Source organism: Lithobates pipiens, unplaced genomic scaffold (genome assembly GCF_037356315.1).
Source record: "Lithobates pipiens isolate NorthernLeopardFrog02 unplaced genomic scaffold, aLitPip1_a1.2 Scaffold_16, whole genome shotgun sequence".
NCBI classification, from domain to species: domain Eukaryota; kingdom Metazoa; phylum Chordata; class Amphibia; order Anura; family Ranidae; genus Lithobates; species Lithobates pipiens.
This window is the reverse complement of record NW_027507748.1, coordinates 137,312,341-137,327,670: the sequence shown is the minus strand read 5'-3', so window position 1 is coordinate 137,327,670 and position 15,330 is coordinate 137,312,341. Positions and strand designations below refer to the sequence as shown.

The 15,330-nt window shown below is 40.7% G+C and overlaps 1 protein-coding gene across 2 annotated transcripts in view; it reads left to right on the top strand.

The window, feature by feature from the left end:
* Window positions 1–15,330, top strand: part of NLK (nemo like kinase) — a 321,229-nt gene that overhangs the window by 260,393 nt on the left and 45,506 nt on the right. For both annotated transcript variants that reach the window (XM_077480512.1, XM_077480513.1), the window contains exon 6: window positions 9,352–9,561. In XM_077480512.1, the coding sequence (XP_077336638.1) occupies window positions 9,352–9,561 (210 nt within the window). The remainder of the gene's footprint in view (window positions 1–9,351; window positions 9,562–15,330) is intronic.

Genomic DNA, 15,330 nt, shown 5'->3' with positions numbered 1-15,330 from the left:
GATCAGAAAAATGATCGCTTAGTGACACTGGCAAAAGGGGGTGAAAGGGTTAACTCTAGGGGCAATCAGGGGGTTAAATCTTTATTGGGGGGTGATAGGGGGCTACCCTGGACCTAACACTAACTGCCCTGACAGTTTTTACTTTTACAACTGACACTGAATGCATTGATCAGTAAAGAAATGATCAATGCAATCAGTGACACTGTGACTGGGGGGGATGGCGGGGGGGGGGGGTTTGTGTGCCTGTGTGTGCCTACATGTCAGTGTAGTGTTGGTGCACACTTACTTTTAGTCTTCTCCTCGTAGTCCGGTCAAAAAGACCGCCCCGAGGAGAATGACATCACTTCCTCCTTCCTGTGTAAACAATACACAGTGGGAGGAAGTTCATCATTGGCCAGGAGCGATCGAGAGGGGGTGGCCAGAAACCAACGGCCATCCCCTCATCATGGATCGCTCCCGGAGGGAAACGGACCGCCGTATCCAGCGGGAGGGGGTCCGATCGGACCCCCCACCCGCTGGAAGGCAGGCACGTACATGTACGTGCTTGTGCCTGCCTGTGCCATTGTGATGACGTACAATGGCAATACGGCGGTCCTTAAGTGGTTAATAGTCTCAAATTGGTCTATTTCCTGAGTGGGACAGAAGGTTAGACCCAAACCTAGTACTTCTATTTCTGCATTTGTGCTGTAGTCAAATTATAATCTGACAAGTTGATTAGATTTAGGATGTAATTTCTGGAGGAGTTTTGACTGCGAACGGGTCCAAATTGCTGCTCACTTTCCTTTCTTTTGGCGGGGGCACCCCCCCCCCCCCCCCCTCGTTTGGCCCAGAAAAAACCAAAGGTGTAATAATACCAGAAAGGAAGGAAGATTGTGCAGAGCTCGACTTACCCCTATCATGCTAAAAGCAAGAAAAGCCTTGTCCAAAAGATATATTATAACATCTAGAAATTCCTTCTTGCAGTTTTGGGAGAACAGACACTTCATCATCACTTTCATTGCCATGACCACCAGTACAGGGTGGATTGGGGGGGGGGGGGGGGGTGTTACACTTTTACTGCCATGACCATGTGCAGCTTCCTGGCTGATGAATGCTAATGTTCCTCCAGTATTTTGTGATAATGTACTTAGAGGTCGGCCGATATGGGATTTTCTCTGGCCGATGCCGATATTTAGAAATCATGGCGGCCGATAGCCGATATATGATGCCGATTTTTTTGGGCCGATATGTTAGGCCGATTTTATTTTATTTATTTTTTTCCTTTTTTATTTATTATTATTATTTTTTTTAATCCCCCTTGATCTAACACACCTTTCCCATTGGGGCGTTTTTCAGGCGCTTTTGGGCTAAAAATAGCGCCTGTAAAGTGCCTGCAAAATGGCTCCCCTGCAGTCTGTGTGAAAGACAGAGTGCTTTCACACTGAGGCGATGCGCTGGCAGGATCTTAAAAAAAAAAGTCCTGCAAGCAGCACGTTTGGAGTGGTGTATACCGCTCCTCCACCACTCCTGCCCATTGATATGAATGGGCACCACTGCCGAAGCGCATGCAATGCGATTTGGCAGCAGTGCTTCATGGGCGCATTTAACCTCTTCCTTGGCCGCTAGCTGGGTTATATGTGCCCCACTAGCAGCCAAATAGCACCGCTAAAATGATGGTAAAGAGCCGCTAAAACTTGCGTTTTAACATCAACGCTCCAGTGTGAAAGCAGCCTTCATAAGTGATACAGAAAATTTCTTACATTTAAACATTTGTTAAACAAAACAAACCTCCAATCAGTTTACTTGTATGTATGATTTAGATTAAAAAAAAAAAAAAACTATATATTAAATAAAAACAGGTAGTGAAAACTTTTGGACGAAAAAAAAAAATGGGCTAACTTTACTGTTTTTATTTTATTTTTAGATAGTGTATTTTTTTCCCAAAAAAATGCATTTGAAAGACCTCTGTGCAAATGCTGTGTGACATAAAATATTGCAACAACCGCTATTTTATTCCCTAGGATCTCTGCTAAAAAAATATATATAATTTTTGGGGGGTCTAAGTGATTTTCTGGCAGAAAATACAGGATTTTTACTTGTAAGCAACAAGTGTCAGAAAAGATTTAGTCTTTAAATGGTTAAACTGGGAACTTCTACACACTGAGATGACTTCATTCATTCAAGTGTAAACATTGTATCTTTCTGTTCTTTTCTTGGCAGTCTGCCCAGAGAGGAGGAAAGTGTTGCTATGACGACTCAGCAACTTACACTGACTTCTATACAGAAGTCATTTCAAAGTCCCGCTGTAGTTATAAATCGGCTTTTTATCAGCAAAATCGGCCGATGCCGATTATTTAAAAAACGGCAAATATCGGCCGATATATCGGTCGACCTCTAAATGTACTGCATATATCTTGCCATCACAGTACCAATGGTGTACATTTCATCATAGGCCTTGTTGACTCCTCTCCAAATGAAGCGTTTATGGCTGTGGCCAAAAAGCTAAATTTTGGTCTCATCACTCCAAATGACTTTGTGCAAGAAGGTTTGAGGATTTTCTCTGTGCTGTTTGGCGTATTGTAAGCAGGATACTTTGTGGTGTTTGCGTAGTAATGGCTTTCCTCTGGTGACTTGACCATGCAGCCCATCTTTCTTCAAGTGTCTCCTTATTGTGCATCTTGAAACAGACACACCACATGTTTTCAGAGAGTCCTGTATTTCACCTGAAGTTATTTGTGGGTTTTTCTTTGCATCCCGAACAATTTTCCTGGCAGTTGTGGCTAAAATTTTATTTGATCTACCTGACCATGGTTTGGTTTCAACATAACCCCTCCTTTTACACTTCATGATTAGAGTTTGAACACTGCTGATTGGCATTCTCAATTCATTGGATATCTTTTTTATATCCCTTTCTTGTTTTATACGCTTTTTCCACAGATCCTTTGACAATTGTTTTGCTTTCCCCATGACTCAGAATCCAAAAACATCAGTGCAGCACTGGATGAAAGGGACAAGGGTCTGTCAGGAATCCAGAAAATTATTGACCTTTTATATACATACACACACACACACACACTCTTAATTACACGTAAACATAACAGGTGAGGATGGTTACCTTTATTAGCCATTCAAACCCCTTTGTGCCAACTTGCATGTTCATGGTAAAAATCATCAGGGTATGTTAACTTTTGATCAGGGTCATTTGGGTAGTTTCTGTTGTGATTATGATTTAAAGAGTAAACACAGTTGATGATAATAAATGGCTTCAGCCAAACACTAATGAGTGAAAGAAATGCTTTTGTGTCATCATTCATATTCTCTGAAAAATTATTAAGAAATCATAAATTCTTCCAGGGTTGGTAAACTTATGAACACAACTGTAAATGTGAGATCTGAGGTCTTTTTGACCCCAGATCTCACAATAAAGAGGACCTGTGTTATGCTGGATTCACATCTATGCATTTTTAGTGCATTTTGCAGATTTGCACTACAGAACATGTTCCATAGGAAACCATGTTAAATGGACTGTAGTGCAAATCTGCAAAATGCAAAAAGTACTAAAAATGCATAGGTGTGAATCCAGCCTAAAGGTATCCCTCGCGCCACTTGGAGTAATGGGTAAAAGGTGCCTAATCACAGGATTGGTGATGGTAATAGATAAACCTGCAGCAAAACCTAATAGTGTTCACAGTACACCAAAATTGAAATAAAATATTAAAAGTGATCTTGCGCAGTGTTAAAAGCTATCACTCAAACACATAAATTACAGTCCACAGAGGGATAAATAAGGTGCAATCCACAAAGGAGTGATTAACCATTTCAATACCTTAGGGCGTCATATGACGTCCTTGACATTGAGTGTAGATATCCGAATGATGCCTGCAGCTACAGGCATCATTCAGATATAATGTTTTCAAGCCAGCGATTCTGTGCACCATAAGAATGATCATAGCGGCAGTTCCGCCGATTGATCATTCTTATAGGCGATGGGAGGTGACGTCCGCTGCCATCCGGTGCTTCCCTGGGCTCTCCCATTCCATCGGGGGCCCAGAGAAAGAATCGGCCGGCACCAGATGATGATGATAGAGATTTTCGGTGACCAGATGGTCACCAGTCATCTCTATGGCCATCGGAAGTAAACAAAGCCGTGATCGCGACTGTTGGCATGAGATCGGTGAATTTTTTTCCTCAAGCTCATGCTTTCCAGTCTTATTGACCCCGCATCCCCCAGTAGCTTATGTTCAGAAGCGAATGCACATATAAGTCTCGCCCACATATGTAAACGCTGTTCAAACCACACATGTGGGGTATCGCCGCATGTGTAAAATTTTTAGCACTAGACTTCCCCTGTAACTCTAAACTGGTAACCTGTAAACATTTTCAAAGCGTTGCCTATGGAGATTTTTATGTAGCAAAATTTGGCTATTCCATGAGTGTGCGCAATTTTAAAGCGTGACAGATATCTCTTTACTCGGCATAACATCATCTTTCACATTATACAAAAGAATTGGGCTAACTTTACTTTTTTGTTATTTTTTAATTCATGAAACCGTTTCTTTTTTCCATAAAATGGCATTTGAAAAATGATTGGACAAATACCGCGCAAGATAAAACGTTGCAATGACTGCCATTTTATTCCCTATGGTGTCGGCTAAAAAAATATATATAATGTTTGGGGGTTCTGAGTAATTTTCTAGCAAAAAAAAAAATTATGATTTTTACATTTGGAGAGAAGTGCCAGAATAGGCCCAGTATTGAAGTGGATAAAGTGCCAAAATCTTAAAGTGTAAATAATAATAGCTCCACAAAAAGGTGCAAAGAAGAGTACAAAAAATATTTTCACAAATGTCCAATTAATATTACAAAACCTGCAATGAGGTAATATTAAATGAACATGTAATTCTCCAAAAAAACAAACCATGTGTTCCAGTCCTCCAAGGAGAATAAAGCCCTATGGGAGAAATCTAGAATTTATAAAATGGTGGACATGACCAGTGGAATAAGGAGTAGACAAAACAGTGACCATAAGTGTCCATAAATAACTTCACAAATTGCTTCCTGAAGCGGTCTCGGAGAACTCTCACCTTATGTAATAGAGTAAATCGCATCATTGAGCAAGTTGGACTCTCCACCGCATCATATTAGGTCCTTTTCCAGCTCTCATACACTAATAGTGGGGCCAAGGCAAACTTCTCCAATCTGTATAAATCCTCCACTAAGCCGTCCAAATGCACTCCGGTATATTATCACAGCAACAGTGGAGGAAAGAGAATAACGGAATGCCTCCAATGGTGTAGTATGTTAAAAGGATAACGTGCATTTATTAAGGTGACAAAGGGTGGACTCTTACATAAAAAACATTAAAAACAGGCAAGAACAATAAAAACTGCATTCTCAGTGCCTTCTTATGTCACTTCCAGTGTACGTCTGATTCCAGCCATTCCCTAGGCATTACGTCATGTCACATGACTTAATCTGGGGAACCGGATTGGCCGTACAGGCATTGTTTATATATAGTAAAACTGGAAGTGTTAGAGCGGCCATTTTCTCGTGGTCCGCTCTGTTTACATCGCTCTATTACATGAGGTGAGAGTTCTGTGAGACTGTTGTTTCAGGAAGCAATTCATGAAGTTATTTATGGCCACTTATGGTCACTGTTTTGTCTACTCCTTATTCCATGTCATGTCCACCATTTTATGAATTCTAGGTTTCTCTCATAGCACTTTATTCTCCTTGGAGGACTGGAACACAGTTTTTTGTTTTTTTTTGGAGAATTGCTATTTGCACATGTTCATGTATTATTACCTCAGTGCAGGTTTTGGAATATTAATTGAACATTAATTAATATTTAATTAATAATTAATTGAACATTCGTGAAAATATTTTTTGCACTATTCTTTTTGTGGAGCTATTATTTGCACTTTTTGGCACTTTTATCACACCTTTGTGGATTGCACCTTATTTAGTCCTCTGTTGACTGTAATATATGTGTTTGATTACTTTAACACTGCGTGAGATCACTTTTTATACTTTAATAGAGAGGACCTGTCATGCTTATTTCTATTACAAGGGATGTTTACAGTCCTTGCAATAGGAATAAAAGTGATCAAACTTTATTTTTTTGTTTTTTAAAGGGACAATGTAAAAGTAAAAAAAATAGGAAAATAAGTGTTAGAAAAACATAGACTTGGGTACAACCAGCATGTCAGATTTTTATGTGATTATTGCCACCAGCAATAATGCTGTGTATTCTCCACACGAACGCAAAGAAAAGGCAACATAAAAAGAAAATTGTGCTATCTATAGCCAGCTTTAGACTCTGCCCACCCAACTACAAAACTCTCCTTCCTCTGTGCTCTCTGTGTGACAGGTGCAGCACCAGATCGAAAGCCTAACTACACAGAGGAGGACTGTGCTTATAAGTGTTTGTTTCCCAGCCTGATTTTTAATGGCTGGATCAGTCATCTCATGTCCGTGGGTCGTTTAATACCCTGCATGATCATAACTTTTTTGTTTGTTTTGTAATGTATCTGTCTAAAGCTGCCTTTTACCACCTGCACACAATAGCTAATTTTTATGCTGGCTCAATACATTCTGAGTAGGGATGCACCGAAATTTTGGCCACCGAAACATATCGGCCGAAAATGCCCTTTTCGGCAATTTTCCGAAAGAGAAAAACGGCCGATAATGGAGCCAAAAATGGGGCGGGGCCTGGGTAGGGGCGGGGCTCCGCCCCCCGCCCCTGGTGCTGCCCATCATGAAAAGATATATATATATAGTGCAGGAGAGCCGCCTCCGTCACCTGTTTGATCACAGCGCCGGGAACATCACAGCTTTCAGTTCAATAGCTGTGTGTTCCCGGCCGCGCGCCGTCACGTGCAGCCCCTCCCCCTTGTTCCGGGCACTTTGATAGACAGATCACCCGCAGGATTGGACGGATGATCTGTCTATCAAAGTGCCCTGACAAGGGGGAGGGGCTGTACGTGACGGTGCGCAGCCGGGAACACACAGCTATTTAACTGAAAGCTGTGATGTTCCCGGCGCTGTGATCAAACAGGTGACGGAGGCGGCTCTCCTCTTCTCTTCATAGGTTAGCTGCTATGAGGGGACACTGGCTGCAACGAGGGGACACTGGATGCAACGAGGGGACACTGGCTGCTATGAGGGGACACTGGATGCAACGGGGGACACTGGATGCAACGGGGGACACTGGATGCAACGGGGGACACTGGCTGCTATGAGGGGACACTGGATGCAACGGGGGACACTGGCGGCATTGTATCAATTGTATCATGTGTGCAATTTCTGACCATCTCCTGTACCACATCCCCAGTCTCTGACCATCTCCTGTACCACGTCCCTGGTCTGACCATCTCCTGTACTATGTCCCCAGTCTCTGACCATCTCCTGTGCCATGTCCCCAGTCTCTGACCATCTCCTGTACCATGTCCCCAGTCTCTGACCATCTCCTGTACCATGTCCCCAGTCTCTGACCATCTCCTGTACCATGTCCCCAGTCTCTGACCATCTCCTGTACCACGTCCCCAGTCTCTGACCATCTCCTGTACCATGTCCCCAGTCTCTGACCATCTCCTGTACCATGTCCCCAGTCTCTGACCATCTCCTGTACCATGTCCCCAGTCTCTGACCATCTCCTGTACCATGTCCCCAGTCTCTGACCATCTCCTGTACCATGTCCCCAGTCTCTGACCATCTCCTGTACCACGTCCCCAGTCTCTGACCATCTCCTGTACCACGTCCCCAGTCTCTGACCATCTCCTGTACCACGTCCCCAGTCTCTGACCATCTCCTGTACCACGTCCCCAGTCTCTGACCATCTCCTGTACCACGTCCCCAGTCTCTGACCATCTCCTGTACCATGTCCCCAGTCTCTGACCATCTCCTGTACCATGTCCCCAGTCTCTGACCATCTCCTGTACCATGTCCCCAGTCTCTGACCATCTCCTGTACCATGTCCCCAGTCTCTGACCATCTCCTGTACCATGTCCCCAGTCTCTGACCATCTCCTGTACCATGTCCCCAGTCTCTGACCATCTCCTGTACCATGTCCCCAGTCTCTGACCACCTCCTGTACCATGTCCCCAGTCTCTGACCACCTCCTGTACCATGTCCCCAGTCTCTGACCACCTCCTGTACCATGTTCCCAGTCTCTGACCAGCTCCTGTACCATGTCCCCAGTCTCTGACCAGCTCCTGTACCATGTCCCCAGTCTCTGACCAGCTCCTGTACCATGTCCCCAGTCTCTGACCAGCTCCTGTACCATGTCCCCAGTCTCTGACCAGCTCCTGTACCATGTCCCCAGTCTCTGACCAGCTCCTGTACCATGTCCCCAGTCTCTGACCATCTCCTGTACCATGTCCCCAGTCTCTGACCATCTCCTGTACCATTTTAAATATGTTTCGGTTTCTGTTTTCGGCCTAGTGTATTTTTCATTTTCGGTATCGGTTTCGGCACCAAAACACCCATTCGGTGCACCCCTAATTCTGAGGTTATATTTTGCCTTGTATAGCCACCTGCAATAGCTGTATTTGTGCATTATTCCCCTCCCCTTCTTCATACAGGTAAGTATTCTTTCACAAGGAGTCTCTGTTTTATGTCAGTGAGTGGGTCACTTGCTGGTATCTTGTTTAATGGTCCATAAGTCTTTTTGTGCTGGAGTTGTGCAGAGGGTCTGTGGGGTGACATGTTCCCACTTATATATATATATATATATATAACACACACACACACACACACACACACACACACACACACACACGTGTGTGTGTACCTCTTCACATTTGTTAATGTGCAGCTTGATAAATATCTAATTTTGCATACTATCTACTATTAGACTGAAGCCTGAGGCAAATGAGTGTTCCATTTTGTTATAGATTTTGGTAATATCAGTTTCAAATAGAAAATTACTCTGTTTCAGATTGATCAATTTGATTCTCCTTTTTTTCACTGGTTAATTTTTTATTCTCATGTGTCCTACTGGGGCGCTTTCCCTTCACTTCCTGTTTCAGAGATACAATATAAACTTTCCAAAGTGAGGAGAAATCTCATGTAATATAACCAGGATAGGTGTTCTTTGTGATAATGTTTACCTCCTGTTGTGGGTTTCTCATCACAACTAGTTACAATAGTCAACAGGGCTAATAGAAAAGGAGAATCACCCTAACAGGAACACAGCAATAAAAACCTGACTTGGTTTCTTTCCCAGCAATATCTATATAAAAAAAGAAAAACTGGTTAGAGATACTCTGTACAGAGTGTCTGCTTGTATGAATGCTGACTGACTTGTTTATATATTAATTTGATAAGTATGTGTGATCTAACCCTTTCTTTTTTTTTTTTCTGCTTTACCAGATTTGTGACTTTGGATTGGCAAGGGTGGAAGAACTTGACGAATCTCGTCATATGACTCAGGAAGTTGTCACTCAGTATTATCGGGCTCCTGAAATCCTAATGGGGAGCCGTCATTACACTAATGCTATAGACATCTGGTCTGTAGGATGCATCTTTGCAGAGCTGCTTGGACGAAGAATATTATTTCAGGCACAAAGTCCAATACAACAGGTAAATTGCTAATTTTGTTGATTTCAGCTCATTGAAGGTGATGCGGGATAAATAAATACTATACACATGACCTTACTAATTTACAAAATTTTTGCATATGTATGCTTCATATTGATTTACCCATCTTTTTCATGTGACCCTCATGTGACGCTGACTCATGTGCATTTACTAACTGAAAGTATGCAAAAACCTTGCACATCTTCCCACGGGTTTTCCTTTTAAAAAGTTTATTCACTTTATTGCAAAAGCATGGCAGTAAAAAGCAAAAACAGTCTCGCTCCCATTTTACATAGCAAAATTTCAGTACAACTAACCCTTTATTAAGCTAGGAGCTAACCAAGTTTTCTCCTAGCTTGATAAAGGACTAGGCTTGGTCTGAAATATTAGTATCAACTTTTGAAATTCTTCATGTTTTACTATAGAGAACCTACTGTGCTTACAACACAGCTTGACCTACGGATCCAGACTGGGAGACATCCACACAGATTTCAAAGAGAGCTTTCAGGCAAGATAGTGCAGATGCAAATAAATAAGATTATGGATGCTGCCATATGATCTGGTTGTCAGTCTAGTTGTAATAGGTTAGCTCAAGGGTATGCAACCTTGGAGAGGTGCAGATCACCATGAACAACATGGAAGAGATCAAGGGTGTCCAGGTTTAGGGGTTAACCTAGCAAGGTCCTATTCAAAAAAAGTATATGAAAAGGTTTGACGAAAGCTCAAAAAAAAACCATTATACAAATATTGTAAAAATATAAACTTATTCTAACTTTTAAGCTTCAGTGAGAAACTTTGGCCTTCCCTTTCATCCATAGTGCAAGGTCACAAGTAATTCAGAGTTCGCATGTCATTAGAAAGCAACACACAGTACAAGGGTCAGCAGTATGTAATGTAGAGTTCAGAGAACTTTGTGTGTAGAACAATCCATATTGGGTCGCTCTTCAGAGGGCACTGCACATGTGGTTAAATCACCTCCTCACTGCTTGTTTTACAGTGTACCTGTTGTCACAAACTGACAAATCAGAAATAAATTAGATTTGCATAATCTGCTCATTAACTTAGCATAATCTGCTTATTACTTTCGCATACTCTACATATCTCTTTTCAGCTAATATACAATATCAAGGCTCCCCAACGATCCACAACTGTCTTTATTGAACCTGACTGTGAGCCGGTTGCAGGGTGGTACAATCCAGCAAATGAGACAATGAGATAATTTTTGCCGTCCCGCATTGCAAAGCATTGCATCATATGTACACCCCATCCACTACCTTTGCCTCTTAAGAGGTTAGAGGGGTGGTTTGTCTTTGCTGCCTCCAACCACAAGTGTAAACTAGGCCTATATTGGGGTTCATTCAGGTCAGGTCATTAGTAAGTAGTGCAAAGTTTGTAGGTCAGTATTATGGAGCGCAGAGTACAGGGGTCAGTGCCCAACGTTTTCCAATAGACTGTGATAAAAAAAAAGACATGCCTCATCATGTTTTTTTTTTTTTGTTTTTTTGCTACAGCTCCAGAAATTATTGGCACTTAAACCAGATATACAGCAAATTTAAACCTGTTATGTATCTGTTCAATTGGTAATAAAGTTATTTGTAGCTGGTGAGAAAAAAGTGACGGAGATATGGCTTTCTTTGATTGCTCTGTATATTTCTCCACTGATCTGAGCAGCAACACAGTGGAGTCGGTCACAATATACCAGTCACCTGCCCACAATTGACCAGTACATTGCAATTTCCAATTTCCGGGCTTCTGGTCTCAGATGGAGCCTAGGTTCACATTGCTGTGGGTTAGAAATTGTGCTAGTATAACTGAACTCGCATGATTTCAACCCGGCAATGCAGTACGACTTCAGGGGCGATTTGACATACATCTGTGCGGCTCGTCCCCAAAAGTAGTACAGGAACTACTTTTGGGAATTATGCAGCACCACAAAGCCGGCCCTGCACTGATTCGGACATTGCCAGCAATAGCCACCCATTTTGCATGCGATTTGACATGTCAAATCGCATGCCAAATCACTCCAATGTGAACCTGGGCTAAATCATAGTTTGTATGCGTGTGTTTTGCAAGCAATGTATGTTATGCTGAGAGCATATGCACCAAACACCACCCTAATATCGGCAGAATAAAATGTAACTGGATATCTTGAGGCAGCCAATGTGACAATCAATGAAACAAATTCCATGATGTGGCATGATTTAGAAACTCTGCTGAAGTGTGGAAAATTTTCAGCGGGATGTCACAAACTGACAAATGAGAAATAAATTAGATTTGCATAACCTGCTCATTAACTTTGCCTACTCTACATATCGCCTTTCACCTAATATACAGTATCAAGGCTCTGAAGTATTTGTTCCTTGTGCATTTGTTTGGATACATAGGAAGGAAGCTTTGAAACCACAAAATTACATAACAAATGTGCGGAGCTAAGACCAAACGGTGAATAACGAAATATATATATGTATGTATGTATATGTGTATATATATATATATATATATATATATATATATATATATATGTATATATGTATGTATGTATATAATGTGTATATACGTGTGTGTGTGTATATATATATATATATATATATATATATATATATATATATATATATATATATATATATATATATACACACTTTGCACAAATCTACTGAAAAATAAATAAAATAAATGAATAAATTAAATTGATAATAAAATATATCCTATGAAGCAAATCCAAAAGCGTGCAAATAACGTTCAATAACTTATAATGTCCAAAAATAAAGTGCAAGTGCACTGTGTGCTGCACAATATCCTTTATATATGTTAAATCTAATTTTTTGACAGTCCATAATAAAACCATAGATAAAAGTAATGCTGGTGCCTTCATGCAGTGCGTGCACACATCCGCAGTGGACATAAACCATCATCGCCACTGCGGATGTAGCATCCCTATACACGAATATCAACCACAAAGGGGCCATCAATGTGGCCAAATGGGCCTTGGTGAACAAAAAAGATATGGATAGACAAAAAAAGTTTAACTTGATTTTTGCTTAAAGCATAATTTCTGGTATCAGGATCAATACCATCTACAAACTAAGGGGGTAGCCGTGGGGGCTAGGTTTGCCCCAAGCATAGCAAATTTGTATATAGCTAAATGGGAAGGAGAGGCATTATATAACTCCCCATATCAATTGAGAATGTACAATAGGTTTATCGATGATTTGATTATTTTTTGGGATGGCACTGAGCAGGAACTCAATACATTCCCATTGGGAATGAATAAAAATAAAAGTATTTCATTGACATGGGAACTTAGTCATACAAAAATCCACTTCCTGGACCTGGAAATCGGTAATTAAAATAATAAGATAATCACGAAATCCCACTTTAAAGCTACGAACAGAAATTCGTACATACCACAAAATAGTTGTCATCACAAACCCTTGCTGGTTAATGTACCGAGAGAACAGTTCCCCAGGATCAAAAGAAACTCTACCAACATAAGTGACTACGAGGAACAGTCAAAGCAGTTAGCAAATGTATTATGAAAGGTTGTGATCAGGCTTTTATTGAAGAGACAGGATGTTGGTAGCATAGAAAGAAATGTATTAGTGAATAAACCAGCAAAGGAAAGACAGGAATTACACCCTAGTACTGATAATGCATTATAATCTTCAACATAAACAGGTTGAAAGGATTATTGAAAAATATTGGAATATATTAAAATATGACATCCTAAAATAATTTATCCCAGAAAAGGTTCATATATAAAAGAGCCACTAATCTAAATGACAGATTGGTTAAAAATGTAGTGGAACCCCCAGTTGCTAATACAATCACTATATTTGATGGAAACGGTTGCTATGCCTATGGCAGATGGTATAGTTGTAGGGCAGCCACAAGAAATATTTAAGAAAAGCGATAAATTCACCAATAGCCAGAATGGGAAGGAATATATGCTCAGTGTTTTTATATCGTGCAATACAGAGGGGGTAGTATATGCCCTGGAATGCCCATGTGGTATGATATATGTAGGGAGAACCAAGGATAAAAGAACACGTGTACCAAATAACTAAAGGTAAAAAGGAGGAATACCTGTATCACTTCAGAAGAGTACATAACAGAAAAGTATTGGGGATGAAGTTTTGGGGTTTAGAAAAATATAAAAGACACTGGATGAGGAGTCACCGTATTAGGACACTCAAGGAGAATCCTGGTGGGTATATACGTATTGGGCTCATTAGCACCTAGAGGATTAAATTAGGAATTTGAAGGCAATTGTTTTTTTGGCCAATTTTTTATTCTTAATGTTTTTAAATATATATTTTTAATAATACCATTTGTAATTTTTAACTATAAATAATTACCACAGATATATACTAATTCTGTTCTATATGGATTTTCTCATGATTAGAATAGCAGTAATATATAGATTCAATATTCTTAATATTTTTAATATCATTTTTTTATAAAAAAAAATTCCATACTATCAGGGATGTATGTGTTAATAATATACTATGTTATTTAAAGAGGAGCTGCACCTTTAAAAAAAATATTAAAAGTCAGCAGCTACAAATATTGCAGCTGCTGACTTTTAATAAATTGACACTCACCTGTCCCAGGATCCAGCGATGTCGGCGGCAGATGACGAGCAATCGCTCGTTTCTCTGCATTGCAGCTTCACTGCCCGGTTTCCCTACTGCGCATGCGTGAGTCGAGCTGCGCATCTCCACTGGTCCCCGCTGTGTCCTGGGAACTGTGTGTTTCCCAGAACACAACGGGGGGTGGGGCATCTGCGGCTAGCTGCGGCTAGCTTGTCCAGGAAGTGGGTGCAGATACCTGGATTATATATGGGAGCACAGCAACCCACCTATCAAATAAATATTTAGTACACATTATTAACATACAGACATTAGTTGTATAAGATACTGACTAGGAAATCGCCGCAATTACTATGTAATACTATGTATTACTATGTAATAGCTGACTATGAGAAAATGGCGGAGGAAGTCATGAGATTGTGACGAAAGCAGTAGGAGGAGCTTGATCGACTGTCGTGAAAGGAACCGGGAAGTGCTCTGGAGCACAGGCTTAGGACGGCATGAACGCCGCTCACCAGGGCTGCAGATCCAGTTTCAGATGACTCTATCACTCCATCACACACAAGTTTTTTTTTATTATGAAATGTGAGTGTAATTCTTGTGGAGTTTAAGTTGTAATAAATCTTTTTAAAAACGATATTACACTATTGCAAGCGTCTGTTGTTTCTGCATGTGACATATGAGAGGAGGCTGTTGGTAACCAGGCGGAAGGAGTTGTTGTTGATCCACATTTTAAGCCAAATAGTTATCACAGGAAGCAGGAATCACAGGGGGATCTCTTAATGCTGTTAACATTTATTACAGGCTTTTATACAAAGCACTTAAGGTGAGGGTACATCTGGTGGAGGGGTACACAAGGATTGTGTGCTCACTGCTTGAAGGCACCAGCATCACTTTTATCTATGGTTTTATGATGGACTGTCAAAGAATTTGATTCAACATATATATTAAGGATATTGTGCGGCACACGGAGCACTTGCACTTTATTTTTGGACGTTATAAGTTATTGAATGTTATTTGCACACTTTTGGATTTATTTAATGGGATATTTTTTTTTATTCATTTAATATATTAATTTATTATATTTTTTAGTAGATTTGTGATATATATTTAATTTAGTTATTCACTGTTTGGTCTTAGCGCCGCACATTTATTATGTAATTTTGTATTGTCCCGGTTAGGG